Source organism: Malus sylvestris, chromosome 10 (genome assembly GCF_916048215.2).
Source record: "Malus sylvestris chromosome 10, drMalSylv7.2, whole genome shotgun sequence".
In the NCBI taxonomy this organism is placed as follows: Eukaryota; Viridiplantae; Streptophyta; class Magnoliopsida; order Rosales; family Rosaceae; genus Malus; species Malus sylvestris.
In genome coordinates this window covers 33,642,706-33,670,067 of record NC_062269.1, presented here as the reverse complement: position 1 = coordinate 33,670,067, position 27,362 = coordinate 33,642,706, and the positions used below count along the sequence as shown (strand labels likewise).

Below are 27,362 nucleotides of genomic sequence, written 5' to 3'. Positions count from 1 at the left end.
TCAAGCCAAGATACCTGACTGGAAACAACCCAGGCCTGACCCTCTCACAAGGAGGATCCTCGACACCTCTTTCAAGCGAAGACAAAACAAAAGCTTGGTTTACAACTCTATACTGGAAATGATGACCCAATTGAACACCTTAACCACTTTGAGTTCACCATGGCATATCGGATGCACACCAACGAAGAGCGATGTCTTCTTTTCCCTCCACCCTCTCTGGCGAAGCTCTAAACTGGTATTGCCGTTTTCCACCTGAGACAGTAGACTTATTTGAGGAACTGAGGAAACTGTTTGTCTCTCAACACATCTTCTAAACTGATCGCTTACATTCTGTAGATGACTTGTACACTATTCACCAAAAGCCAGACGAGTCACTATGAGAGTATGTCGGTCGCTTCAGCCATGAGTATTCTCGCTGCACAGAGGCAGATGACAAGACTGCCCTCAATGTTTTCACGGCAGGCCTACGTGATTGTTTCTTCAAGTACATGATCAATGCCAACACTTGGAAGACTTACTCTGAGATGATGGCATAGGCTTACAACCATGCCTCCGTAGAGGCAAGGACATATAAAGGGAAACCCCCCATAGCCACCCTTTATCAGTAAGTAGGGAGTGGAAGCTAGATCCAACCAAATAAGAAGACATCGACCTTCCAAACGGCAGCGGTGCCTCCTCCTGCCTTACTTAATACTTTGCCAAGTCAACAGACATATCAATCTCAGGGTAAAAGGAAAGATTTCCATCGTCACTAGTCTCATTTTAGTAAAAGGAGTAAGGGACACTACCATGATAACCAATGGTATCGCCATGATAATCCCCAACCCCAGGCAGTCAACATAGTGGGTCAAGCACGTGTCAGGACAGCCCCTACCCTGAGGTATGAGGCATACACACCTTTGAATGTGATATATTCCATAAGTGGTGGCACACCCATATCTAAATCTTCCAACAGGGCCATGAAAAATAGTGAACGAGTTTTAAGGTCTAGTCACCAAGTGTTTCACTTGGAAGACTTCAGGGAAGACAAGTATCAAAAGCCTAACTGGGATCCAATATGTTTCTACCCTTAGGAAGAAAGAGGTATCATCTACCCTCACAACGACCCTGGAAACTCACATAGCCAACTTTGAAGTACGACGAATCCTAGTAGACACGGGGGCTTCGGTCAATATCATGTTTGCTGAAGCTTTCAGGGTACTTAATGTAGCTGAACATTTGCTCGATCGCTTAATTTCCCCTCTGATAAGCTTCTCCAGTGATATCGTGCAACTTTTGGGGAGCATATATTTACCTTTCACCATTGGTATAGGCCCTTACACAGCTACCATTACCACTAACTTCCTGGTGGTTGATTGCCCAACGGTATACAATGTCATCTTCGGACGCACAGGCATCAATGATCTCAAGGCCATGGTATCCACACATATGTTATTGATGAAAATTCCAACCTCATATGGCAATGGTTACATCAGAGGAGATAAACTTAGTGCACAATCAAGTTACAACACTTCAGTCAAGCAACAACACCTTCATGTGCCCAAGGAAACCCTTTCTATACATGACCAAGTCATAAAGACTAACCCAGACAAAGCCAACTTGGATCTTCACGGTGGCAACAGTCTACCCGACGATCCTCAAGATGACTCTTTCACCTAGCAAGCACAACCCGCTGAAGAGTTGGAAAATGTCTCTATCTCAAAAGATTATCTGGATCACATGGTGAATATTGGCACCACCTTGTCACCACTCATTCGATTGGCATTGATCTCTTTTTTTGCAAGAGAACACTGAGGTCTTCGCCTGGTCATACGAGGACATGCCAGGTATTTCTCCCGATATCATCTGTCATCGCTTAAGTATTGACCCCAAGACCAAGCCAGTGAGACAGAAGCGTAGATCTTATGACGCTGAACAGTATGAGGCAATGAAGGCAAAAGTTGAAAAACTCAAAGGCATATGCTTCGTTCGCGAAGTCAATTATCCAACGTGGGTAGCAAATGTTGTCCTTGTTAAGAAGAATCCGACCAAGGAAAGTCTCATGCTCCAAAAGGTCTTGTGGAGAATATGTGTCGATTACACCGACCTAAACAAATGATGCCCGAAGGATAGCTTTCCTCTTCCTCTCATAGACAGACTTATAAACTCTACGACAGGGTGTGAACTCCTGAGCTTCATGGATGCTTACTCACGATACAACCAAATCCTCATGAACCCTTCGGACCAAGAACACACAGCCTTCACTACTGACAGGGGACTATATTGCTATAAAGTCATGCCCTTCGGCCTAAAGAATGCAGAAGCGACTTATCAAAGACTGGTCAATTCAATGTTCGCCGAACAGATTGGGAAGAGCATGGAAGTTTACGTTGATGATATGCTAGTCAAGAGCAAACATGCTAACCAACATATCACAAACCTATCTGAAACTTTCATCATTCTGAAGAGGTATCGAATGAGGTTGAACCCTAACAAATGTGTCTTCGGTGTACGCTGTGGCAAATTCTTAGGCTTCATGATAAGCCAACGAGGCATTGAGGCTAATCCCGAGAAGATCAAAGCAATCATCGACATGAAGGAACTATTGGTATTCAAAGTTTACTAACTCAATACCAAAAATATGTAGGTGATAAGTTTTCTAACTTTATCACATATCTCACTATCACTCTTAATATAATTGGACAAGGAAAAAAAAAGAAGTAAATGAAGAAGCAAACTTTTTGTATTGGACAAACTGCACGGCAAACAAGCAAAACACTTTGATATATTTAATAAGAGTTTTCAAACTCAATTGCTTACAAGCTGAAATGGAAATGGTATTCTGATGGTTTTTTCTAAAGCCTTACAAGAGGCTTAATTATACATGCAAAAGTTACAAACCACTCAAGTGCCTTTTAATAAAAAAATACACACATGCAATCAATGATGGTGTTTACCATCTTTTAATAAACAAACATCACAACCTTTCGACTAGTAGCTCACACTTTCTGAAAAGTGTTCCAACAATTTCTGAAAAGTGTTCCATCACTTTCTGAAAAGTGTTCCACCACTTTCGACCACTGTATTTGAATTGAACTTCCAACACGCCTTCTCAAATCAAAATACCTTCATGCCTAGCATTTCACGCAACAATCGAAATGATTCAACTGGCAGTGGCTTTGTGAAGATGTTAGCTACTTGTTCATTCGTGTGACAATAGACAAGTTCAATTGTCTTTTGCTTCACGTTGTCCCTCAGAAAATGGAACCTGGTATCAATATGTTTGCTCCTTCCATGTTGGACTGGATTCCTAGCAAGCTTGATAGTTGAGATGTTATCCACATGAATCATAGTCGATTCCACTTATGGATGACACACTAACTTCAACAGATTTCTTAACCAAATTGCCTCACACACAGTTGAGGCTACAGCAACGTATTCAGCTTCACACGATGACAAAGTAATAATTGATTGCTTCTTTGAAGTCCATGAGAAAATTGTTGATCCTAGAAAAAACACATAGCCAGTTGTGCTTTTCCTTTCATCTTGGTCACTTCCCCAATCACTATCTGAATAACCAAATAATTTTGCATCTTCACCAAAATTATAAAACAGACCATAATTTAGAGTACCTCTTATGTACCTCAAAATTCTCTTGGCGGCCAGCCAATGAGACTCCCTTGGTGTTTCCATGTACCGACTCACGAGTCCAACACCATAAACTATATCAGGTCTTGTGATTGTAAGGTACCTTAGGCTTCCAACCAAGCTTTTGTACACGGTTGAGTTTACAAACTCACCTTCTCCTTCCTTGGACAGCTTCAATCCAATTGCAACTGGAGTGTTGACAATATTGCACTTGTCCATATTGAATTTCTCCAATATATCTCTCATGTACTCTTGTTGAGAGATGTAGATACCATCACTTTCTTGCTTCACCTCTATGCCAAGAAAATATGACATTAATCCATTGTCAGTCATCTCGAATTCACTGAACATGGATTGCTTGAACTCACTTAACATTGCTTCATTGTTTCATGTAAACAACAAGTCATCTACATAGAGACAAATAATTAAGAACTCCCCTTTGGTACCATTCTTCATGTAAACTAAATGCTCGTATGGATATTTCTGAAATCCATTTTGGTGAAGGTGGTTATCAATCCTTGAGTTCCAAGCTCGTGGTGCTTGCTTGAGGCCATACAAAGCCTTATTCAAACGATACACCTTTTCTTCTTCTCCTTGTACTTGGAAACCTTCTAGTTGTTCCACGTACATTTCTTCCTCAAGTACTCCATTGAGGAAGGCTGACTTGACATCTAGTTGATAAATTTTCCATTTATGATGAGCGGTAAGAGAGATTAGCAATCTTACTGTGTCAAGTCTTACAACTGGAGCATAGACTTCATCATAGTCCACTCCATACTTTTGTTTGTAGCCCTTTGCTACAAGCCTTGATTTGTACCGATCCACACTCCCATCTGCAGTGCATTTGATCTTGTACACCCACTTGATAATAATAGCCTTCTGATTTGGTAGGAGCTTTGTCAACTCCCAAGTGTCATTCTTCTCGATGGCATGGATTTCTTCCTTCATGGCTATTCTTCAACGATTTTCTTCTACAGCTTTATTGAATGAGAGAGGCTCGTGGTCTATATAAAAGCAGAAAAGGTTGGTTTATTCTTCTTCTTCTTCTTGTCCATATATATTGGTGAGACTTCTTAGCCTCACTAAAGTTGAGGAGCTGTTTTCTTCACTGGATGTAAAGCCACTCCTTGCATGTTTGTGCAATGGAGTTGTTGTGATTGTTTGAGCAGGTTGTTGCTCGACAGGTGATACAACTTCTGGTTCTTCAAAATCAATGGAGATGATATGCTCTTTATTGACTTCTTTGTTGTTTCACTTCCATGCCTCTTCCTCACTGAAGATGACTGTTGTTTCACTTCCATGCCTCTTCCTCACTGAAGATGACATCTCTACTAACCACTAGTTTACCAGTTAGTGGGTTGTAGAGTTTGTATGCCTTGGACTCTTCACTATAACCCACAAACACACATTTTTCACCTCGATCATCAAGCTTCCTCCTCTTGGCTTCTAGAACTTGAGCATATGCAACACACCCAAAAACTCTTAGGTGTGCAACATTCGGCTTGTATCCACTCCAAGCCTCTTGTGGTGTCATCTTCTTGACACTCTTTATTGGACATCAATTCAACAAATAAATCGAACAAGCTACAGCTTCTACCCATAATTATTTTGGCAAATTCTTCTCTTTAAGCATGGACCTTGTCGTGTCAATGATGGTTCGATTCTTTCTTTCGGCTATCCCATGTTGTTGTGAGGTATAGGCAGCAGTCAGTTGATACCTAATTCCTTGCTCCTTGCAATATGCTTGGAAAGCATTGGAAGTGTACTCTCCACCTCTATCTGATCTCACAGCCACAAGCTTGTGGTTACTTTCAGCTTCTGTGAGTGCCTTGAACTCCTTGAAGACTCTTAAGGCAGCCAACTTCTCCTTGAGAAAATAAACTCAAGTCTTCCTACTAAAATCATCAATGAAGTTAATAAAATACCTATTACCTTCATAAGACATGGGATCCAATGGACCACATATATCTGTGTATACCAACTGCAGTGGTGCCTTTACTCTCCATGTATCACCAACAGGGAACGATAGTCGTGCTTGTTTGCCAAGCACACAACCTTCACATACTTGGTGTATGGCTTCAATCTGGGGTAGACCATGAACCATTTCTCCACTTGACAATAACTTTAGGCCATTGAAATGAAGATGGCCAAACCGAAGATGCCATTTCCATGATTCATCTTCCATCACACCAATGTTGCAGCTTCCAATCTTTGTGTTCAACTTCAACGGGAACATTCGGTTCTTTGACATTTGAACACGTGCAATAAGCTTTCTCCTTGCATTCTTGAGAGTGAGAAGCATATTCTCCATATGTATAACATACCATTTCTGAAGCAGCTGACCAATGCTCAAAATGTTGCTCTTCATACCTGGTATGTAGTAGGTATCGGAGATGTATTCTTCTTTACCATCCTTCTAGATGATTTTGATCTTTCCTTTGCCTTCAACTAGCAACTTTGAGGAGTCACCAAGACTCACAAATCTATAAGGCCTATTTTTTAGTTTGGCAAAAAACTCTTTCTTTCCACACATGTGGTTACTTGCACCAGAGTCCAAATACCAAACAACTTGTTGATTCCTGGAATCATGGTGTGCTAGTAAGACTGTAAATTCCTCACCAGTATTTCTACTTGATTCTGCAATGTTGACATGCTCACCATTTTTATATGAACATTCATTGGCATAATGTCCATATTGCTTGCAACTGTGACACTGGATATGCTCCTTTCCTCGAGCAGTTCTCCACTTTTGAGACTGACCTCGATTGTTCGTATAGCCTCGACCTCTTCTTCGGCCTCGTCCTCGGCTACAGTTGGATGAACTCCCACGACGTGAGTTCCACTGCCCACAACCTCTATTTGGTTTATCAATATTCAACTTTGACTCCAAAGCTTGCTCTAGCGTTGTGGGGCTTGCATTCTTTTGAATGCGTTGTTCATGAACTAGGAGGGATCCTAGTAGTTCCTCTACACTCATCGTCTCCAAATTCTTGGATTCCTCAATGGCAGTCACCACATGCTCAAAGTTGGATGTGAGTGACCGAAGGATTTTCTCCATGACACGAACATCGTCAAGCCTCTCGCCATTCTTTTTCATTTGATTCACAATTACAAGTAGTCGATAGTAGTAGTCTGAAATGTTTTCTCCTTCTTTCATATGAGCAGCCTCAAAATCTGCTCTTAATTATTGAAGCCGAACTCTTTTTACTCGATCTACTCCTTGGAAAATTGTGCTTAAAGTGTCCCAAACTTGCTTGCTGGTTGTTGCTTCTGCAATCTTCTCGAACGTTGAATCTTCTAATCCTTGATATAGAAGATACATCGCCTTCTTGTCCTTCTTTCGTAAGTTCTTAAGAGTATTCCTTTGATCTGCAGTGTAGGCAGTTTCTTGCTCAGTAGTGGGTTCATCATACCCATTACTGACAACTTCTCATAGGTCATGTGATCCAAACAATGCTTTAAACTGGATGCACCATCTTTCATAATTTTCTTTCTTCAATGTGGGAACCTGGAGCTGCACTAAGTTAAATGCCATAGCTACTGCACTTGCCAGAAAGGTAATCTGGCTCTGATACCAATTGTTGGTATTCAAAGTTTACTAACTCAATACCAAAAATATGTGGGCGATAAGTTTTCTAACTTTATCACACCTCTCACTATCACTCTTAATACAATTGGATAAGGAAAAAAAAAGTAAATGAAGAAGCAAACTTTTTGTGTTGGACAAACTGCACGGCAAACAAGCAAAACACTTTGATATATTTAATAAGAGTTTTTAAACTCAATTGCTTACAAGCTTAAATGGAAATGGGATTCTGATGGTTTTTTCTAAAGCCTTACAAGAGGCTTAATTATACATGCAAAAGTTACAAACCACTCAAGTGTTTTTTAATAAAAAAAAATACACACACACATGCAATCAATAATGGTGTTTACCATCTTTTAATAAACAAACATCACAACCTTTTGGCTAGTAGCTCACACGTTCTGAAAAGTGTTCCATCACTTTCTGAAAAATGTTCCACCACTTTCGGCCATTGTATTTGATTTGAACTTCCAACAGGAACCGGTAACTTCAAAAGACATCCAGAGCCTTACTGGTAAGGTGGCAGCCTTAACTAGGTTCATCTCTAAAGCCACAGACAGATGTGCTCCTTTTTTTCAAAGCACTTAAGGGAAGTAAAAAGTACATTACATGGACTGATGAATGTGCTGAGGCATTCAAGAACCTCAAAGACTACATGAGTAAAGCCACTCTGCTCTTCAAACCTGAGGTTGGTGACACTCTCATTATTTATCTGTCGATATCGGCTTCAGCAGTAAGTTCCGTTCTCATTCGAAATGATGGTAATATCGAACGGCCTGTCTACTACGCTAACAAGGCCTTACAAGATGCGAAGACACGATACTCCAACATTGAGAAATTGGCTCTAGCATTGGTCATGCCTGCTCGAAAACTTCGTCTTTACTTCCAAACACACTTCATCATCGTGCTTACCAATCATCATCTTTAACAGATACTCCAAAGTCCTGACACTTCCGGGCGAATGATCAAATGGGCGATAGCATTGGGTGAGTTTGACATCTCCTACCAACCATAGCCAGCTAAGAAGGGCCAAGCAATGGCAGACTTCATCGCCGACTTCACATATCATGTTAACATTGTTTCTATGCCTAAAGAAGTGGTTTCATTACCCTCGGAAGCTCAGAAAGTAGAACCAACATCCCCAGCATGGAGTCTATATGTTGATGGCTCGTCCAACCAACAGGGTTGTGGAGTAGGACTAGTCCTTACGACCCTTAACAAAGTGGCAATGGAGTATGCTCTTCATTTCAAATGCAAGGCGTCGAACAATGAGGCCGAATATGAAGCCCTCCTAGCAGGCTTACGTTTGGCCAAACACATTGAGGTTAAACAAATTGATATCTTCAGTGATTCCCAATTGGTGGTTAACCAGGTCACCAACAACTTTGATGCTAAGGATAGCTCCATGGCAGTATATCTGGCACAAACACAATTGTTGCTCAAGCACTTCCATTACTAGATCACCCAAATTCTTCGAGCGGCAAACAGTCATGCAGATGCTTTAGCTTGTCTCGCCTCAACAGTGGAAGACAAGATTGGGAGAAAAATTCAGGTCGAATTGTTGGTAGCACCAAGCACAATGGCTGCGGAAGTGTGCAACTTACAACAGGGGGATAGTTGGATTACCCCGATTTATAGATTCCTTGCTCATTGCACCCTTCCAAATGACAAAATCCAAGCTAAGCAGATTCGATACAAGGCTACATGTTACTTGATTATTAATGACCAACTCTACAAGCGGGGTTTTAACCTACCATACCTAAGATGCCTTACGCGCGCAGAGGCGGAAACTGTCATTCGGGAAATACATGAAAGAGTCTGCGGAGATCATGCTGGATCTTGATCCCTAGCACACAAGGCTTTTCGCCAAGGATATTACTGGCCAACACTCCACCAAGATGCCATCAGATTATCCCGCTCATGTGATAAGTGTCAACGTTACGCAACTATTCCTCATTCCCCTCCCGAGCTGCTCACTCCTATGATCAGCCATTGGCTCTTCGCCCAATGGAGAATTGATTTGATCGGCCTAATGCCTGTAGGGAAGGGCAAGGTTCACTATGCAATTGTTTCAGTTGACTACTTCATAAAGTGATAATTGGCAACCATTACTGAGGCAAAAATAGAAGACTTCATATGAAAGAACATCATTTGCAGATTTGACATTCCCAATGCGATAGTCACTGACAACGGGCGACAGTTCGACAACAATAAGTTCAAGATGTTCTGCTCTAAGTTTAACATCAACTTATGTTTTGCCTCCCCAGCTAATCCCCAGTCTAATTGACAAGTTAAAGCCATCAACAAAATAATCAAGCGAACTTTGAAAACCAGCTTGGACAAGGCTAAAGGTTGTTGGCCAGAATTTGTACCCCAAGTTCTTTGGTCATATCGCATTTCATATCAGACATCAACAGGAGAAACCCTATTATCACTGGCCTTTGGTACAGAGGCAATTGTCCCAATTGAGCTTGAGCAAGCAACGTTCTGAGTCCAGAACTACGTGCAAAGTGAAAATGACAAACAACTTACCCTCAACTTAGATCTAGTCGAGGAACACAGAAACCAGGCTTACTTGAGGAATGTCGCCTACAAGCAGCGCATCTCCAACTACTATGACTTAAGGGTCAAACCTCATTCTTTCAAAGTGGGAGATTGGGTATTGAAGAAAATATTACTCTGCGACAGAGTCCCGAGTGAAGGAACACTTAGTCCAAACTGGGATGGATCGTTTAAAGTTGTTGGCATCACTCGTCCTGGCTCCTACAAGCTTATAAGTTCTGATGGCAAGACCCTTGGCCATCCATGAAATGTTGATCACTTGAAGTACTATTACAAGTAAACTCACATTGTACAAGTGTTAAGCTTCAGCCGTTCGACATCCTATGTAACGAAAACTATTTGGCATGAATTCAATAAAGAGGTGATTTAGACAACTCGGTCATAATCCTCTTACATTCCTAGCAATGAAACACTCGGGTTCAAAGCTTCAACATGAATGCTTCCAACATGAAACAAAGTCTAAGTATATGTCAACAAGACTATACAAATAAACGAATAACTTCACAGTATATTTGTTCAATCATACATTCCAACACATTCATACATAAGCCAACTGTGCTTTGAAAGGGTTCAACATACTTTGTGTCATTCGACACTTGCTGCAATGTGCCTAAACACCTTGCCCTTATTCTCACCAACCAGGTGATGAAATGTGAAGAAGGAACTCATCTTCATGCCATCAACCAGGTGATGAAATGTACAACCCGTACTCTCCTTCATGCCACCAACCAGGTGATGAAATGTATAACCCGTACTCTAATATCATTTAGCAACTTGCCACTCATGCCACCAACCAGGTGAAGAAGGAACTCATCTTCATGCCACCAACCAAGTGATGAAATGTAAAACCCGTACTTTCCTTCATGCCACCAACCAGGTGATGAAATGTACAACCCGTACTCTAATATCATTTGGCAACTTGTCATTCATGCCACCAACTAGGTGAAGAAGGAACTCATCCTCGTGCCACCAACCAGGTGATGAAATGTGATGAAAGGTGATGAATGAACTCACCTTCGTACCACCAACCAAGTGATGAAAGCAACTCACCATTCATTCCACCTACTAGAAGACGAGTGGTACAACTTGTACACGTGAACTCCTAGCATTCACAAATAATCAAAAACCCTCAAGCTAGACAACTCAACTAGGGGAGCACTTATGCCCAACAAGAGTTATAGTCACCAACAAAGTCTTATTGCAAGCCAACAACAAGTTCAGTGCATGGTATACAAAGATCAAGCTATTCAGCCCTCTTGCATCTGCTTCAGACATTTCTCCTCTGTAACAATGCAAACACTACAACTCGTAGAAAGGCATATTTTATAATATATAATATGTGTTGGAATGATTATTTTGATAGGAAATTTTTATTATATCATGTGTAGGTAATTTTTACAAACAAATTATCGAAGCCATATCTTTTAGGAAACAACTCTCTGGTAATATGAAAAGGAAAAAAAAGGCAAAAGATAACGAAATTGCCGAAAGTTTAAGAGGATCTCTTCATAAATTTTTCTCTACAAAGAATGAGTCAGTTGAAAATTTGAGAGAAAATAATGTTGGTGAAGAGTCACAAAATGTTATTGGGGAGTCTCATGATCATGAAAATAGTAGTGATTTAGAAGAAAATGTTGGTGATGAGTCTCAAGACCATGAAAATGGCGGTGATGTGAATTTAAATGTTGATGATGATCATATTGGTGTAGAGGAAAATATTGAATCTCCTGAACCTATTTTCCATTTAAACATTTATGATCCACGAGTTTGGGGTGATCTTAATGCAAAAATGAAAGGCTTACTTGTAGAAAAGGGACCAATTCGAGAAACTAATATCATTTATCCTAAGGACAAACTCTCTAGAAAATTTTCCTCACACTACTATGATCGAAAATTACCAACGGGTGAAATTTATGATAGGAAATGGCTCGTGTACTCAAAAGAGTTGGATAAAGTCTTTTGCTTTTGTTGTAAATTGTTTAAAACAATTGCCTCAAAAAGTGAGTTAGCAAAAGATGGAATTGGTGATTGGAGACATCTTGGTGTGAAGCTTGATCAACAAGAAAAGAGTAAAGAGCATCTCATTAATTCGAGAACTTGGGTTGAGTTGAAAAGTAGATTGACAAAAAATCAGACAATTGATAAAGAATTTCAATTGCGAATCAAGAAAGAAACAAATCATTGGAAACAAGTTATTGCTGTTATGAAATGTCTTGCCATACGTAATTTAGCATTTCGTGGAACAAATAAAAGACCTTATGAAGACTCTAATGGCAATTTCTTAGGTTTACTTGAAATGATTGCGGAGTTTGATCCAATAATGCAAAAGCATTTTCGACTCATTGAGAATAAAGAGATTCATCACCACTATTTGAGCCAAAAAATCCAAAATGAGTTGATAGCTACTTTAGCTTCAAAAGTCAAAAACGCAATCATCAAAAAAGTAAAAGAAGCCAAATTTTTTTCTGTCATTCTTGATTGTACTCCTGATGCAAGTCATGTGGAACATATGACTTTAATTTTGAGATGTGTTGACTTGTCAAGTAGGTCAATATATATAAGGGAGTATTTCATAGAGTTTTTACGCAAGATGTCCTAAAGTCTCTTGATCTTGATATTGATAATGTGAGGGGACAAGGTTATGATAATGGATCTAACGTGAAAGGGAAACACCAAGGTGTCCAGAAAAGATTGCTAGACATAAATCCCATAGCCTTTTACATGCCATGTGGTTCTCATTGTCTTAATTTAATAGTTTGTGATATGGCAAGTTCATGTCTTAAAGAAAAATCTTTTTCTGGAGCATGTCAATGCATATATATGGTGTTTTCCAACTCTACAAAGCGTTGGAATATTTTGCTTGAACATATTGATGATTTAACTTTGAAATCATTGTCAACTACTCGATGGGAAAGTCACATTGAAAGTGTTAAAGCAATTAAATCCCAAGTAGCCCAAGTTAGAAATGCTTTGTTTACGTTGGTGGAAATTACTGAGAATCCCCAATTGAGTAGGGATGCAGGATGTTTAGCATCGGGATAACTTTCTAGTTTTGATTTTGTATTAAGTTTGGTTATTTGATATGACATTTTGTTGAAGATTAACATGGTGAGCACAAAATTACAATCTGAAGACATGCTTCTTGATGTTGCTGTAAATGCATTGGAAGCACTTGTTACCTTTTTTGAAAACTACAGAGAAACTAGTTTCGCTTCTGCTATGCGTGATGCTAAAGAAATTGCACTTGATTCGGAAATTGACCCTGTTTTTCAAACTAAACGTCATAGACCTAGAAAAAGACATCATGATGAAGTTGATGGTAATGAGAGGGAACAACAATCTGCTAAAGAATCATTTAGAACAGATTATTTTCTTGTTATAGTGGATATTGCTCTTTCTCAACTGAAAAACAGGTTTGAACAGTTAAAGACTTTTGAATCTATTTTTGGCTTCTTGTTTGATGCACCGAAGTTAATTTCATTGGATGATCAACAACTAAAAGAAAATTGTATGAATCTTGAAGCATATTTGAAACATGGAAATACCATGGATGTAGATGGAGCCGACTTATGTTCTGAATTACAGGTGTTGCAAATGATGTTACATGAAGAAGTATTTCTCTCTAATAACCCTTGGACATCCATGGAAATAGCAAACTTTGTAAAAGAAACTGATATGTGTCATAATGTCTTGATTGCTTATCATGTACTGTTGACTATACCTGTGACTGTGGCATCTGCAGAAAGAAGTTTTTCAAAATTGAAATTATTAAAATCTTACTTGCGGACCACTATGACTCAAGATAGGCTAAATGGATTAGCAATCTTATGCATTGAAAAGGATGAGATTCAAGACTTGGAGTATGATGATATAATTGATGATTTTGCTTCAAAAAATGCTAGAAGACAATTTCTTAAAGGTTGAAATTTCAAGGAGATTTGCTAGGAATGATTGTATATGATTGTGTTTTTTATTGTCGAGGTTTAGGTACTATGTCTCTCCGTTGTATATTTTCTCAAATAATATAATTTGGGCGTGAGGGCCTAGCACCCCAGCTTCGACTGGGTTCCAGCCCTCGTTAAATTTTTTTTTTTTTAAACATATATTTCAGCATTAAAAAAGGGCACATTTTGAGCTTTTGCACTGGGTATTCAAAAACTCAGAACCGGCCCTGGTTCAGACCCCAGCAAGAATCGTTGATCTGAACTTACGAGCGAAGTGCCGACGCCGCACTTTTAAGGCTTCACGAAAGAAGCCCAAGAGAGCTTAAGAATCCTTGAAAAGCTAGGTCGACCTAGCTAAAAGTCCTTCACTCGGTGTCAACTGCATTTATGGGTAACAGGAGTACTTTGGGAAGACTCGCAAAGAAAGAAAGGCGGCGTGCAAGAAGCCCTAATTGGTGTCGACTAATAACAAACCACTCCTAATTGACTCCAATATCTTAATGCTCTCGCACCAGTATTTAGAGGACGTCCACTCCCTTCACGGTGACACTCTTGTCTTCAAAGTCCAAATTTCCAACGCTATGGTCAGTCGCATTTTGGTAGTATGAGATTAAATATTGAATTTTGATTTTATATGCAACTTAGCAATTTTTCACATATTACCCAAATTAGCTAATTTCGAGCCTAATTTTATTCATTACTGATTTCAAACCTAGTTTTAATTTGAAGTTTTTAAATCTAATTTTTAGTTGGAGTCTTATGTGTACATAAAAGAAAAGCTTTTATTGCATGTGTACGTATATATTCATGAATATGTTTGTGATCATGATTATGTAGTAAGGTTTTCATATCTGTATACTTGCATTTTTGTACCTATAGCTTATCATTGTTCATGTATGGATAACAACTTCTTCGCATGTTGATGTACTGGTCTAGAGAGCTAGATTTATGTACCTACGCACTTCTACACACACACACACACACACACACATATATACATATATATATATACACACACACATGCGTATACCCTTTATTCAAAGGGTTCTCCATTTTTGGATAAAAATGGGGCTAGTTGTAGGGCTCACTCCATATTGAACTTGAATGATCTAAACCGTTATTTTGTAAGTCTCGATTCATAAATTATCTTTGTAGAAATTCAATTCAATCCGGAAACATTTGCCTATTTAATTATCATGATGGAATTTATTGTCTCTTATAGAATAAAGTGTTCGTCAATTTCTTTGAACTCAATTAGATATCTCAAATATTTCCGATTTGGCTAATATTTTTCAAAGATGATCAATGAGGTGCAACTTGAAAAATAGACGGTTCAGATCATTGAAGTTCAATGTGTTGTGAGCCTACAACTATTATGCATCCAGGTAAGATCAATTCCATTTTAATAACTAAATTCGTAAATGGCTCAACACATATTTTAGCATCTTATAGCCTCTATATTCCTATATGTGGTAGAAAAATGTTTGCGTCCATGAGAATTTTTGGTACGGTCTAGTAGTATTCCTCTTCACTTGTAAGTCAGAGGTTTTAGGTTAGATTCCGCCAAAGGAAAATTTGAACCACATTATTGTTAGCCCATTGTGAGACTAAACTCACCCTCTTCCCTTGTGTTAATATTATTGTTTGTTAAAATAAAAATGAATATTTTCAACCGTGGATTTTTATTAGACACAAAAGTCAAGGACAAAAATCACATTACATTGACTGTGGCTAAAATGTAAATCACCTCTGCACGTTTTATAAGTGTAACTCAAGGTAAGCATTTTTTATTGTGGACCAAAACTTTGGAAAATGATCTAACTTGGATGTATAATTGAGTTTATGCATTTTAATGGTTAAATTCATAGATGTCTCGACCACATATGGATTTAATATCATAGTATCTTTTAGCCTCTATATTGGTATTGTGGCAAAAAAAATGTGTACCTCCATGAGAACATTTGTAGATCAATGAATAATTTCAAATTGGTATTTATTAGATACCAGAAATTATAAGTCTATTCGTGAAAGTCCAAGTCAAGCTGAATAGTACTTGTGAACACGGAAAATTCCTGAAACGAAAGAGACAAGAAACAACGTGCACAAACAAATATTTGTATTTGATGATTTTGGGTTACAATCTCTCTCTATTTTGATCCTCTGATTCGATCTCCGTAAGGTGTGTATTTGTGGATGTGCGATTGATCCAAAGGGCCGTTGGGCTTGATCTAAGGATGAACGTTCTTCAAGGGCCGTGGACTTGATCTTGAAGGTGGATTTGAGTGGATCTTCAAAGGGGCTTTTGGGCTTGATCTTTGAAGAACAGTGATGAACGGATCTCCAAGGGCTTTTGGGCTTGATCTTGAAGAACAGTGATGAACGGATCTTCAAGGGCTTTTGGGCTTGATCTTGAAGAACGGTTGGATGCGTGGATTTGTCGACGTTGTTGATCCAAAGGGCCGTTGGGGCTTGATCTTGGATGAACGGATGATGAACGATGGTGCTTTCTTCAAGGGCCGTCGGGGCTTGATCTTGAATTGGTGGATGGTTGATCCAAGGGCCGTCGGGGCTTGATCTTGGAAGAACGATGAACGAAGAACGAAGAACACTTTCTTCAAGGGCCGTCGGGGCTTGATCTTGAATTGGTGGATGATTGTTGATCCAAGGGCCGTCGAGGCTTGATCTTGGAAGAACGATGAACGAAGAACGAAGAACAGTTTCTTGATTCTTCGGGAACCTGGATGCTTGAGAGCTTCGGAGTTTCAGAGCTTCAGAGCTTCAAGAGTTTTGCCTCATGATTTTTTCCTTTTAAATGAATGAAATAGGCTTGTATTTATAGAATTTTCCAAAGCCTAATTTTGAATATAATATCCCAGATGAAATAAGTCGTTTCTGCCAGGTGTTGACACGTGCCCTATTTGATGACTTTTCCAGCTCATTTCAATTTTCGTCGAGTCACACGCTACGTGTAAAATTTATGTAATACATGAGCGTTGACACTTTGATTTATCGGTCAACATTTATTTACGAAATTTCGATGTCTACAAATGCCCCCACTTCAAGGCACGTCGTATACATGTGCTTGTCACGTGTAGGAGATGCGTTTTGAAGTCCCTTACTGTAGATGTCGATCCAAGGGCCGTCGAGGCTTGATCTTGAAGGTTGAAATTGGACCACAAGGAGCTTCATGTGGTAGATGATCTTTGGCTTTGGTAGTGGGTGAATCGACACCTATTTTGTTGCGATTTGTTGACTTTCCACAGCTTTGATCTTGAACTGGGTTGAAGGATTTTCTAGATTCCTCCAATTGTTGATTTTCCACAGCTTATTCTTGAACTAGGTTTTGATTCAAGGGTGGTAGACACTTAATCTTGAATCGGACTTGTGATTTCTTCCAGGGCCGTCGAGGCTTGATTTCGAATTTGGCTGGAAGCTTCTTCAAGGGCCGTTGAGGCTTGATTCTTGAAGGTTGACTCGAACATATTGCAAGCAGGCACGAGGTGAAGGTGACGACTTGTTGCTTTGTTCAATCTTTCTAATTCACACCTGAGCAGTTTGGTCAGCGGTATGATCTTCAAGATTGATGGGCTATTCTTCCAGTTGGTGACTTGATCTTTAAGGATTTGATTCAAGGGTGGTGAATCGGCACGTGCAGCCCACAACGCCTAGTAAGTTGACCCAAGAATTTGAGGGTCAAAACGAGTTCTTCATCTCAGACTCTTTCTGCCGAGTTGACTGTGCATGCTGCATTCTTCTCTGCTTGTTTCTTCAGGCAGATATGGCAGCTTCTCGAGTTCCTCAGTTCGGACTCCTTCCGCTGAGTTGACTGTGCAGACCGCATTCTTCTCTGCTTGTTCCTTCTGCACCTTGTCTCCACATGCTGCAAGGTATCATTTTCACTTGCCTTATCTGTTCTCCAGGCAGATGTGGCAGCTTCTTTGGAAGTACAGCAGCAGTGGGAAACGAGTACTCGAGAGCAGTGCTAGGTAGGCAATCAGGGAAGGGTTCCAAACAGTCGGTTCCTTACCCAAGTTTAAGTGGAAGTTCCGGCATATTGTTTTCTTTATCCTTGTCTTTGTAGGTAAGAACAAGGACAAAGGAAATGACAGGGAGAACGCATGATATGAGATACTCTTGCTTTCTACCCTGGTGATATGAGATACTTTTGCTTTGGAGTCATTGGCTTGCAGAGGTGCCCCAAGGAATAAGGAACATTGAATGACTCGATAGGCTTCGTTGGGAAAGCATTTTTTGGAGATGAAGAAAGGCTCTGTATGTCTGCCTTGCTATGGAAGGTGAAGGTGGACAGTTATAGGAAGTTCTTTGATACCTGTAGAGGTACTATTCTTTCACTCGTGTCGGCAACTAACGCGTGATTGAACAGTAAACTTTCACGTGCTTTCTCCTTCACCGAAAATCTTCGACAAATTGCCCGTGATTTGCGCAAAGTTGAGTGTGCATATGACAGGTGATGACGCGGCTGAAAAAGACTGGCGCCTCTTTGATATCTAGGATCGGCGCTTCGACAAATTACCCGTGATTTCCGCAAAGCTGAGTTTGCGTGTGATGGGTGCCGACGCGTCTGGAAAAGCAAGATGCTTCTCCGATTTCCGAGCTTGCCTCTTCGATTTTTGAATGGCCTCTTCGAATTCTGAGCTCACCTCTTCGATCTCTGAAATCCCGTCGAGTGCTGATTTTTTATAGAGGCATGCAGTTCGTTTCAAAGCACACTTGAATTTTCGCTTGTGAAAACTCCCCTCTTGCACTTCTAAGATCTTGATTTGTCCGATTTCTTCTTTCTTCAACACTTTGAAAATGTCAGGACCCTCCGATCGTCGTTTTGACTTGAATCTTGGTGAAGAGGCAGTCCCGCCTTCTCCAGACAACATATGGCGCCCATCCTTCATATCCCCTACCGGTCCTCTTACTGTTGGGGATTCGGTGATGAAGAATGATATGACCGCTGCGGTGGTGGCCCGGAACCTTGTCACTCCCAAAGATAACAGACTACTTTCCAGGCGGTCTGATGAGTTGGCTGTTAAGGATTCTCTGGCTCTCAGTGTGCAGTGTGCAGGTTCTGTGTCCAACATGGCCCAACGCCTATTTGCTCGAACCCGTCAAGTTGAATCGTTGGCGGCTGAAGTGATGAGTCTCAAACAGGAGATCAGAGGGCTCAAGCATGAGAATAAACAGTTGCACAAGCTTGCACATAACTATGCCACAAACATGAAGAGGAAAATTGACCAGATGCAGGAATCTGATGGTCAGATTTTACTTGATCATCGGAGGTTTGTGGGTTTGTTCCAGCAGCATTTACCTTCGTCTTCTGGGGCTGTACCGACTGCTGAGGCTTCAAACAGCCAACCTCCGACGCCTTCTCCTCCTGGAGCTCTGCCGAGTTGTGAGGCGCCACCTGATCGTCCTTGAATATCCCCTCTTGTAAATTTGATTTGATTTGATTTGATTTTTTTTTTTTTTTTTTTTTAATTCATGTATAATGCAAATTTATGTAAAATTTCCAGAAAAATAAATAAAATGGACCTTCTATTTCTCTCTATGCATTTGTTTTTTTTTTTTTTTTTTTTTTCTTTTGGTGCTGGATGCACCAAGTTCCATCATTTTTTTTATTATTATTATTTTTTTTTTTTTATAATTTTTTTTTTTTATTTTTTTTATTTTTCGCACATGGTGCCCATTCACCACCAGAAACTTTTGATCTGCCATGGGGCTGTACCCCATCTTTGATCCACCATTCCTCTTTTTTTCACGTGGTGCCAGCTGCACCACTTTGCTTTGCTCCACCATCCTATTTTTTTAATATATCTTTTTTGTATAAATGTTGATGATGGGTAGAGAAATTTGCAGGCAGCGGAGCAAGGAGGACGGAGAGTTGGAGTTTGAGGAAGCGCTTCTCGGCCGGCTAGTCGTTTGACAGCGGTCTTTGAAGTTGTTGGCAGCTGCGAGGCAAGAGACGGAGGAGAGGATGGGGAGTTGGAGAGGGCTTCGGGGCACCGGTGCTTCAGCCATAGAGGGCACGGGGTCCAGCTTGCTGCTGCGATCGGGGGAGAGCTGCAGGGAGCATCGACGGAGATGGAATCAGCGCCGTTCATGCCGCTTATCCTCTGATGCGAGACGCCGCCATCAAATCTGGAACCAGACGACGCCGCTTTGGAGCGTGGCATCCTGACCCCCCCACCTGAGTGTCAAAAGAGACTGCAACATCAGAGACGAAGGCCCCGCCGCCTGCGCCTGCTTGAGCTGCAGCAGTAGCTCGACGGAAAACATGAAGCTGAGAAGGCCAAGCGCGGAGATGAGGATGACGAGGCGGCTTGGAGCACATTGAAGGTACCCTGCATGGCGGGCAACACTAGCTCGGCCTGGGGGTCGGTGGGGAAGCTCGCGCGGGATCCGACGTATTACCGGCGGAAGCCGTGGTCTTTGTTGCTGTGCCATCGGATAACTTTTGTTCCCTTTTAGGCTTCACAGATTTGTACCCTTTGCCATGCTGCTCTTCGTCAACCAAAGTGCTCATCATGTCTGTGAAAGAAGCTGGAGTAGCACCCCTGGCAAGTAAAGCAGATGACTGGTTCCATGTCACCGAACCACTTCCTATTGGGGCACACGTTTCAAATTTCAATTGTTTAAAAGAAGCAGGAAATTGACTCGATGAGGTGATAGATGATTTAGTATTGTCTGATCGGCTAGACGAGGTTTCATCTTTGGCTACAAACGCTTTCACGAGGTTCTCAGCATCACTTCCTTTGGAAAACCAGGATGGCTCAACACGGCTAGCGAGATCTTTCTGCAAACTAGAGCTGCTACACGTATCATCAATGCCAATGGTTGGATCCCATAAATTTTCATCGGTCTGCCTTTGCGGAAGTGTTCCAAGTGCTTGATGTAGTTCACAATTTTCAGGAAAGCTAAAGAAATTATTCACCATGTTGTAACTTGTATCTTTAGCATTAACGTCTTCGAACAGTTCAGCTACACCTCCAACAAGGTAAGAAGTGAAATCGTTCATGGATTCTCCAAACACTTCCAAATTGTAACCACCAAATTGAGAATAGGCTTCCTCCAGACAAGACAACCCAAACATCTGACTTTCCATCATACCCAACAAGTTGGTATCTATCGACTGACTGCGTGGACTTGATTCTCCACTGTGATAAATTGGTGGAACCTGGGGTCCTGATGAAAACCACACTGCTCACAGTCAAAGCAAGGCACATAAGTCACCGTACTTCCCGTATCCACAATCAGCGCGAATTGCTGCGGCGGCGTCCTAATCCACAGCCGCGTCGTGTAGTACCCGTTGGCGAGGAGATCGTCATAGAGCCTCATGTGGGCGTTGGGCACCGATCTCTGGAGCCGCCGGCCGTCGAAGGGTCGCCGGTGGAGCCAATTGGATTTTGGAGACGAGAAATGGAGAGGGAGGATCATCGGACGGCGGTGACCGTCGGAGAGTGAAGCATCCGCGCCGTAGAGGTTCAGCAGCAGGAAGTAGATGAGCAGGAGCGAGGTCCGCCGAGCCATGGCTGCTGCCTACTACAACGGAGAAGCAGAGGACTTTAGTCCTCCGTCGTCGCACGGGTCAAACGCGCTGCTTCCCAAATGAAATTTCTTTGGACCTGAAATTTTCTTTTCTCCGCAACTCCTTTAGAGCTTCAACCTTGATTCTCCCCACGCTATTTAAGCACAATAGATGTTCATGTTCTATTTTCCTTTTGAGTGCGGAAACGGTGGCGTTGGGGTCGACGGTGACGGCGATGTGGGTGCCGAGGCTGGTGTCGGCGCCGGCGTTGAGAGGATCTGACAGAGCCTAGGAGCGTGAGGCTCGTCCGTGGAGGACCTGTCTGCAGCTCCCCGGTTTCGCCATCGGGACCCATTTTGAACTGCATGAAGTCCGCAATTGAATTGTTCTGCAAAAACTGGTCGGCGGAGCCATCCTCAAAAGGGCTGAGGGAGGAAAAGCCGAAGACCTTGAAAGGAATGAGCTTTGAGGGTCTGGAGAATCTGAGGGACTTGCGGAGGAGATGATGACGGGACGAGATTGTATTGAGATTAACGCTCTGGAGGAAATCGGGGAGCCGTCGGGTTTGGTGAATCCGGACGCCGACCTCACCGCCTTCGTCGCTCTCTGTGCTTTGGAGGGAAGCTTGGGCTTGGAGGCTGTCACTTGGGCCTGGATAGCTTCCTTTTGTTGCTGCTGGAGCTTGGTGTTGGGCCGAGACATATATATGTTTCCCCTCTTTTTTTTTTTTTTTTTTTTCTAAATACATAATAACATATTTTTTTTTTTTTTTGAAGAAATTGTATCTCTTTTTTTTTTCTAAATACATATAATAACATATGTATTCAATTTTTTTTTTCAAAGAAACTGTAATTTAATTTTGTACAAAGAAAATTGCAAATTTTCTTAACAAAATAAATTTGTAATGAAATTGACCTTCTTTAATAAAACATTTATTCTTTTGATTTTGATGTGACTGAACTCGAAAAATTGAACATTCGAGCTGCCTACGTACCCCTCCAAAGAAGAGATCAAGTCGTAACGTAGTTCAAATACATTTTTTTTTTTTTTTGGTATTTTCTTTTGGTGCCGTTTGCAGTTTCAACTCATGCAGACCAGGAGCGTTGGTGTCGCCTTTTATGCTCGTGCAGACCAGGAGCATTGTGCCATGCAGTTTAGGCTCGTGTAGGCGAGGAGCTTTGGTGTCGTTTGCAGTTTCAACTCGTGCAGACAATGAGCGTTGGTGTTGCCTTTTATGCTCGTGCAGACCAGGAGCGTTGATGTTGCCTTTTATGCTCGTGCAGACCAGGAGCATTGTGTCTTGCAGTTTAGGCTCTTACAGACAATGAGCTTTATGTCTTGCAGTTTAGGCTCGTGCGAACAAGGAGTATTGTGCCATGCAGTTTAGGCTCGTGCAGGCGAGGAGCATTTGTGAATTTTGTCAAGCAATCCGGGAGAGGTGTTCCTCGCAATCTTCATAGCAAGGAGCCTTGACCGAGTGATTGAAGAAGTCTTCGGGCAAGAAATCACGCATTGTGATGGGGACGGACGATCTTCGTGTCGAAGTTTCATCATCTTTAACACGTTCACATTGCTTTGAAGGTTGACAAGAGATGCTTTGCCCCCTTTCCGATTGGCGGACTTGTGGAGGAGACATATGCTTCTTGTGCAATTTCTTAGGAGTGACTTGAGTCCATCCTTCAATTTTGCTTGTCTTGGAGGATGCCCCCAGCGGTTGAGGTGAAAACTTTGAGTCGGAAGAGCCAGAAGTGAAGGTGGTATAGTTTGACTTCGCCACTTCGTCAAGATCTAGCTCGATGATTCCTTTCTGAGCCAGCTTTATGATGAGATCTTTTAGCACGAAACATTTTTCTGTCGGATGACTGATGAAGCGGTGGAATTTACAGTACCTTGGACTGTCGGTGCGATTCATCTCTTCTGGCCGTTTGCACTCAGGCAAGCCGATCACCTTCTTTTCCAGCAAGTCTTCTAATATGGCAACCACATCAGAGTCGGGGAATGGATAAGTTTTCTCCTCAAGCTCCTTCAAAGTGTGTCTACGCATCTCTTGATCACGAAAGCCTTCGGCTTGAATCACCTTGCCTCGTGTGGATATTTTGATGGGAGATATGTTGACCGTCATCGCTTCCTTGGTGGGTTTCCATGCACCCTTTTCCACCTTTGTCCCAAGAACTTTGTCGTTCTTGTAGTCGGCGATCGGTTCTTTCTTCCCATGATGGGCGATGCTCAACTCCATGTCATGGGCGCGAGTGGCCAATTCCTCGAAGGTCCGCGGTTTAATGCCTTGAAGGATGTATTGCAAACCCCATTGCATGCCTTGGATGCACATCTCGATTGAAGAGGTTTCCGAGAGCCTATCTTTACAGTCGAGGCTTAGAGTGCGCCATCTGTTGATGTAGTCAATGACTGGTTCGTCCTTCCACTGCTTCGTGCTTGTTAGCTCTAGCATGCTCACAGTGCGGCGGGTGCTGTAGAAGCGATTGAGGAATTCCCGCTCCAATTGCTCCCAACTGTTGATGGACTCAGGCTCCAGATCCGTGTACCACTCAAAGGCGTTTCCTTTCAGCGAGCGCACAAACTGCTTGGCGAGGTAATCTCCCTCCGTCCCTGCATTGTTGCAGGTTTCCACGAAATGTGCGACATGTTGCTTCAGGTTTCCCTTTCCGTCAAATTGCATAAACTTCGGCGGTTGATAGCCCCTCGGCATCCTTAAGGCGTCGATCTTCTTTGAATACGGCTTTGAGTACAACTCGGAGGTATTTGAGCTCCCTTCGTACTGTGCCTTGATGGTGTTGGTGATCATCTCTTGCAGCTGCTGGATAGAAAGAGATCCCATGAGTGCCGCTGCTTGATCTGGCTCGGGCTTCGCATCGTTTTTCTCCACCTGAGGCTCATCTTCTGGGTTAGGGTTCTCGTCGTCCTGTGGCTCCAGTCGGCTGACGAGTGCAGCGATTTGCAAGTCTTTTTCTTCCACAGTTCGGGTTAGCCTTGCGATTGCTTCATTCATTTGAGCCAGCTGCTCATCGATTGAAGTTGCTCCAATGGTCATGACTTGCATGGCTGAACTGTCGCTTGAATCGGCATCGGAGAGCATGGATTCGGAGTATTTCCTTGGGCTTTCCCCCCTTGGTGCCCTTAGTGAGGCTAAGGTGATCAAAGGCTCGTGCCTTGGGTGCTTTTGTTCCCTTGACATAGTTGATGCAGAGGTGAAAGAGGTGGCAGAAGTAGCTCTTGCCATGCTTCGAGTCGTGATGCCCAAAGTGACACCACTTGCGACGAGGACGCTCCTTTGCGCCGGTTGCGGGAACAGTTTGAGCCTTCCTTGATGCCATTAATTTTCGAAGTGCGCTTGAATTTCGGAGAAAGAGATGAGAGGCAGAGATGGTCCCACTGGGCGTGCCAATTTGTGAACACGGAAAATTCCTGAAACGAAAGAGACAAGAAACAACGTGCACAAACAAATATTTGTATTTGATGATTTTGGGTTACAATCTCTCTCTATTTTGATCCTCTGATTCGATCTCCGTAAGGTGTGTATTTGTGGATGTGCGATTGATCCAAAGGGCCGTTGGGCTTGATCTAAGGATGAACGTTCTTCAAGGGCCGTGGACTTGATCTTGAAGGTGGATTTGAGTGGATCTTCAAAGGGGCTTTTGGGCTTGATCTTTGAAGAACAGTGATGAACGGATCTCCAAGGGCTTTTGGGCTTGATCTTGAAGAACGGTTGGATGCGTGGATTTGTCGACGTTGTTGATCCAAAGGGCCGTTGGGGCTTGATCTTGGATGAACGGATGATGAACGATGGTGCTTTCTTCAAGGGCCGTCGGGGCTTGATCTTGAATTGGTGGATGGTTGATCCAAGGGCCGTCGGGGCTTGATCTTGGAAGAACGATGAACGAAGAACGAAGAACACTTTCTTCAAGGGCCGTCGGGGCTTGATCTTGAATTGGTGGATGATTGTTGATCCAAGGGCCGTCGAGGCTTGATCTTGGAAGAACGATGAACGAAGAACGAAGAACAGTTTCTTGATTCTTCGGGAACCTGGATGCTTGAGAGCTTCGGAGTTTCAGAGCTTCAGAGCTTCAAGAGTTTTGCCTCATGATTTTTTCCTTTTAAATGAATGAAATAGGCTTGTATTTATAGAATTTTCCAAAGCCTAATTTTGAATATAATATCCCAGATGAAATAAGTCGTTTCTGCCAGGTGTTGACACGTGCCCTATTTGATGACTTTTCCAGCTCATTTCAATTTTCGTCGAGTCACACGCTACGTGTAAAATTTATGTAATACATGAGCGTTGACACTTTGATTTATCGGTCAACATTTATTTACGAAATTTCGATGTCTACAGTACTAATTAGTAATACAACTTGTGCATGATGTTTACTTATAACCAAGTGGCATGAATGAACAAATGTGTATGTTTCATGCATGACTTGGAATAGTATTAGTCGTCGTTGGGAGATTTTGCATCACTTTGTCTTTATTTTTAATACGTATATATTAAGTCCTATTTTTATGGGAGTGCATTTTTGTTTACCATTCTCAAATTGTGATAGTGTTCACCATTTTATTCATTAATGTTAGTTGAGTTTAATTAAATTTTGAGATTGTATCTTTACACCACAGATCTTAAAATTCAAACTCATTTAATAATAATAAATAGAGTTATAAACATCACCGTCACTTGACCATGACTTTGTGGAAAAAGAAAAACGGAACGTACGTAAGGGCCAATGCAAGTTGATTGTCATGCGGACTTTGCCAGAATGGTGACCTCTGTCTATTAAGACGAAGACTTCGAGTTTAGGACGCAGACATCAAGTCGCGTGTATGATTTTTATTTATTTTATTTTAATTTTTTGGGGTTTTTGAACTTTAATCCTTGAAGAAGATTAAAATTTCATAAAAACATAGTATGAGATTGGATATTGATTTTAGTCCTCTAATGTGTACTTAATTCAAATTTATATTATATTTTTGTTTTAATATTTAATAGATATCTTATTTAATATTATTACGTTAAAATTAAAATTATTTATTATTATACACATTTTAATTCATTATATTTATTTTACTTCCTCTAATTAGTGTACCTAAACGTCTATATCATAATATATTTTACTAAATTAGTGTACCGAAAATTCCGTACCTAAATATATAATATTAAACTAGTGTACCGAAATGTCAATACCAAAATATATTATAATAAACTAGTGTACCGAAATGTCCGCACCTAAACATATTATACTAACCTAGTGTACCGAAATATCCGTACCTAAATATATTGTAATAAATTAGTGGCACGTAAGAAAATATGCAAAAACATGTGTACCGAAAAATCTTTACGAAAATATTTTCTTATATAAGATATTTATCATAATGAGAATTAAAATTTATAATATTTTCATGAAATTTAATTTATGAACACCATAAAAATATAAATAAAAAAGAGAGACATTTGATATGCTGACATTAAATAGAGTCTAGAGACTAAAATTAATTTTTAATCTTATATAAGACATTTTTCTAAACTTCATCTTATTTGAAGATTAAAATCTAATTTCGCAAAGACTTTCAGTTTTTCTATTAAAAACAAGGACTTTCTTCAGTTTTCCAATTAGTGCCTGACATGCGATAACCAATACGGGTTTGTTGTCATGCATGATCTTTTTTCTCTTTTTTTCTTCTGTTTTTTTCAACTTACTTAGGACTTGTGGGCTATTTTTTACTCTCTCACGTTATATATATATTTTTTTTCTCTCCTCTTCATTACAAATTGTTTCTTAAAAGTTTATTAATAAAACTTAACGGTTTCTTCATAAAATTTGATTGTTTCTTAATAAAAGTTGACTATTTCTTAAAGAAACAAAGTGATACTAAAAAAGTTGACTGATTTAAAACAATGTTTGATTGTTACATAATAAAAGTTGGCTGTTTCTAAAAGAAATTGATGGTTTTCTTAAAAAAAAAAAAAAAAGTTGATTATTGAAAGTAAATTTAGGGATCAATTTATAATTTTTTTACATATCCACAATTTTCATATACATCAATATTTTATTATTTTGCATAAGAAGTTATTTATAAAAGAAGAAAATAAATCAAATCA

At 40.9% G+C, this 27,362-nt stretch overlaps 1 protein-coding gene across 1 annotated transcript; it reads right to left on the bottom strand.

Moving 5' to 3' along the window:
- Positions 1–6,043: 6,043 nt before the first annotated feature.
- LOC126584491 (uncharacterized) lies at positions 6,044–6,724 on the bottom strand. Its single transcript, XM_050248850.1, has one exon. The coding sequence runs from the start codon at positions 6,722–6,724 to the stop codon at positions 6,044–6,046; it is 681 nt and encodes a 226-aa protein (XP_050104807.1).
- Between the last annotated feature and the right edge of the window lie 20,638 nt (positions 6,725–27,362).

What these genes read in the sequence shown, in the direction of transcription:
- LOC126584491 (XM_050248850.1), bottom strand. Translation starts at nt 6,724, where the DNA reads ATGAAAAAGAATGGCGAGAGGCTTGACGATGTTCGTGTCATGGAGAAA.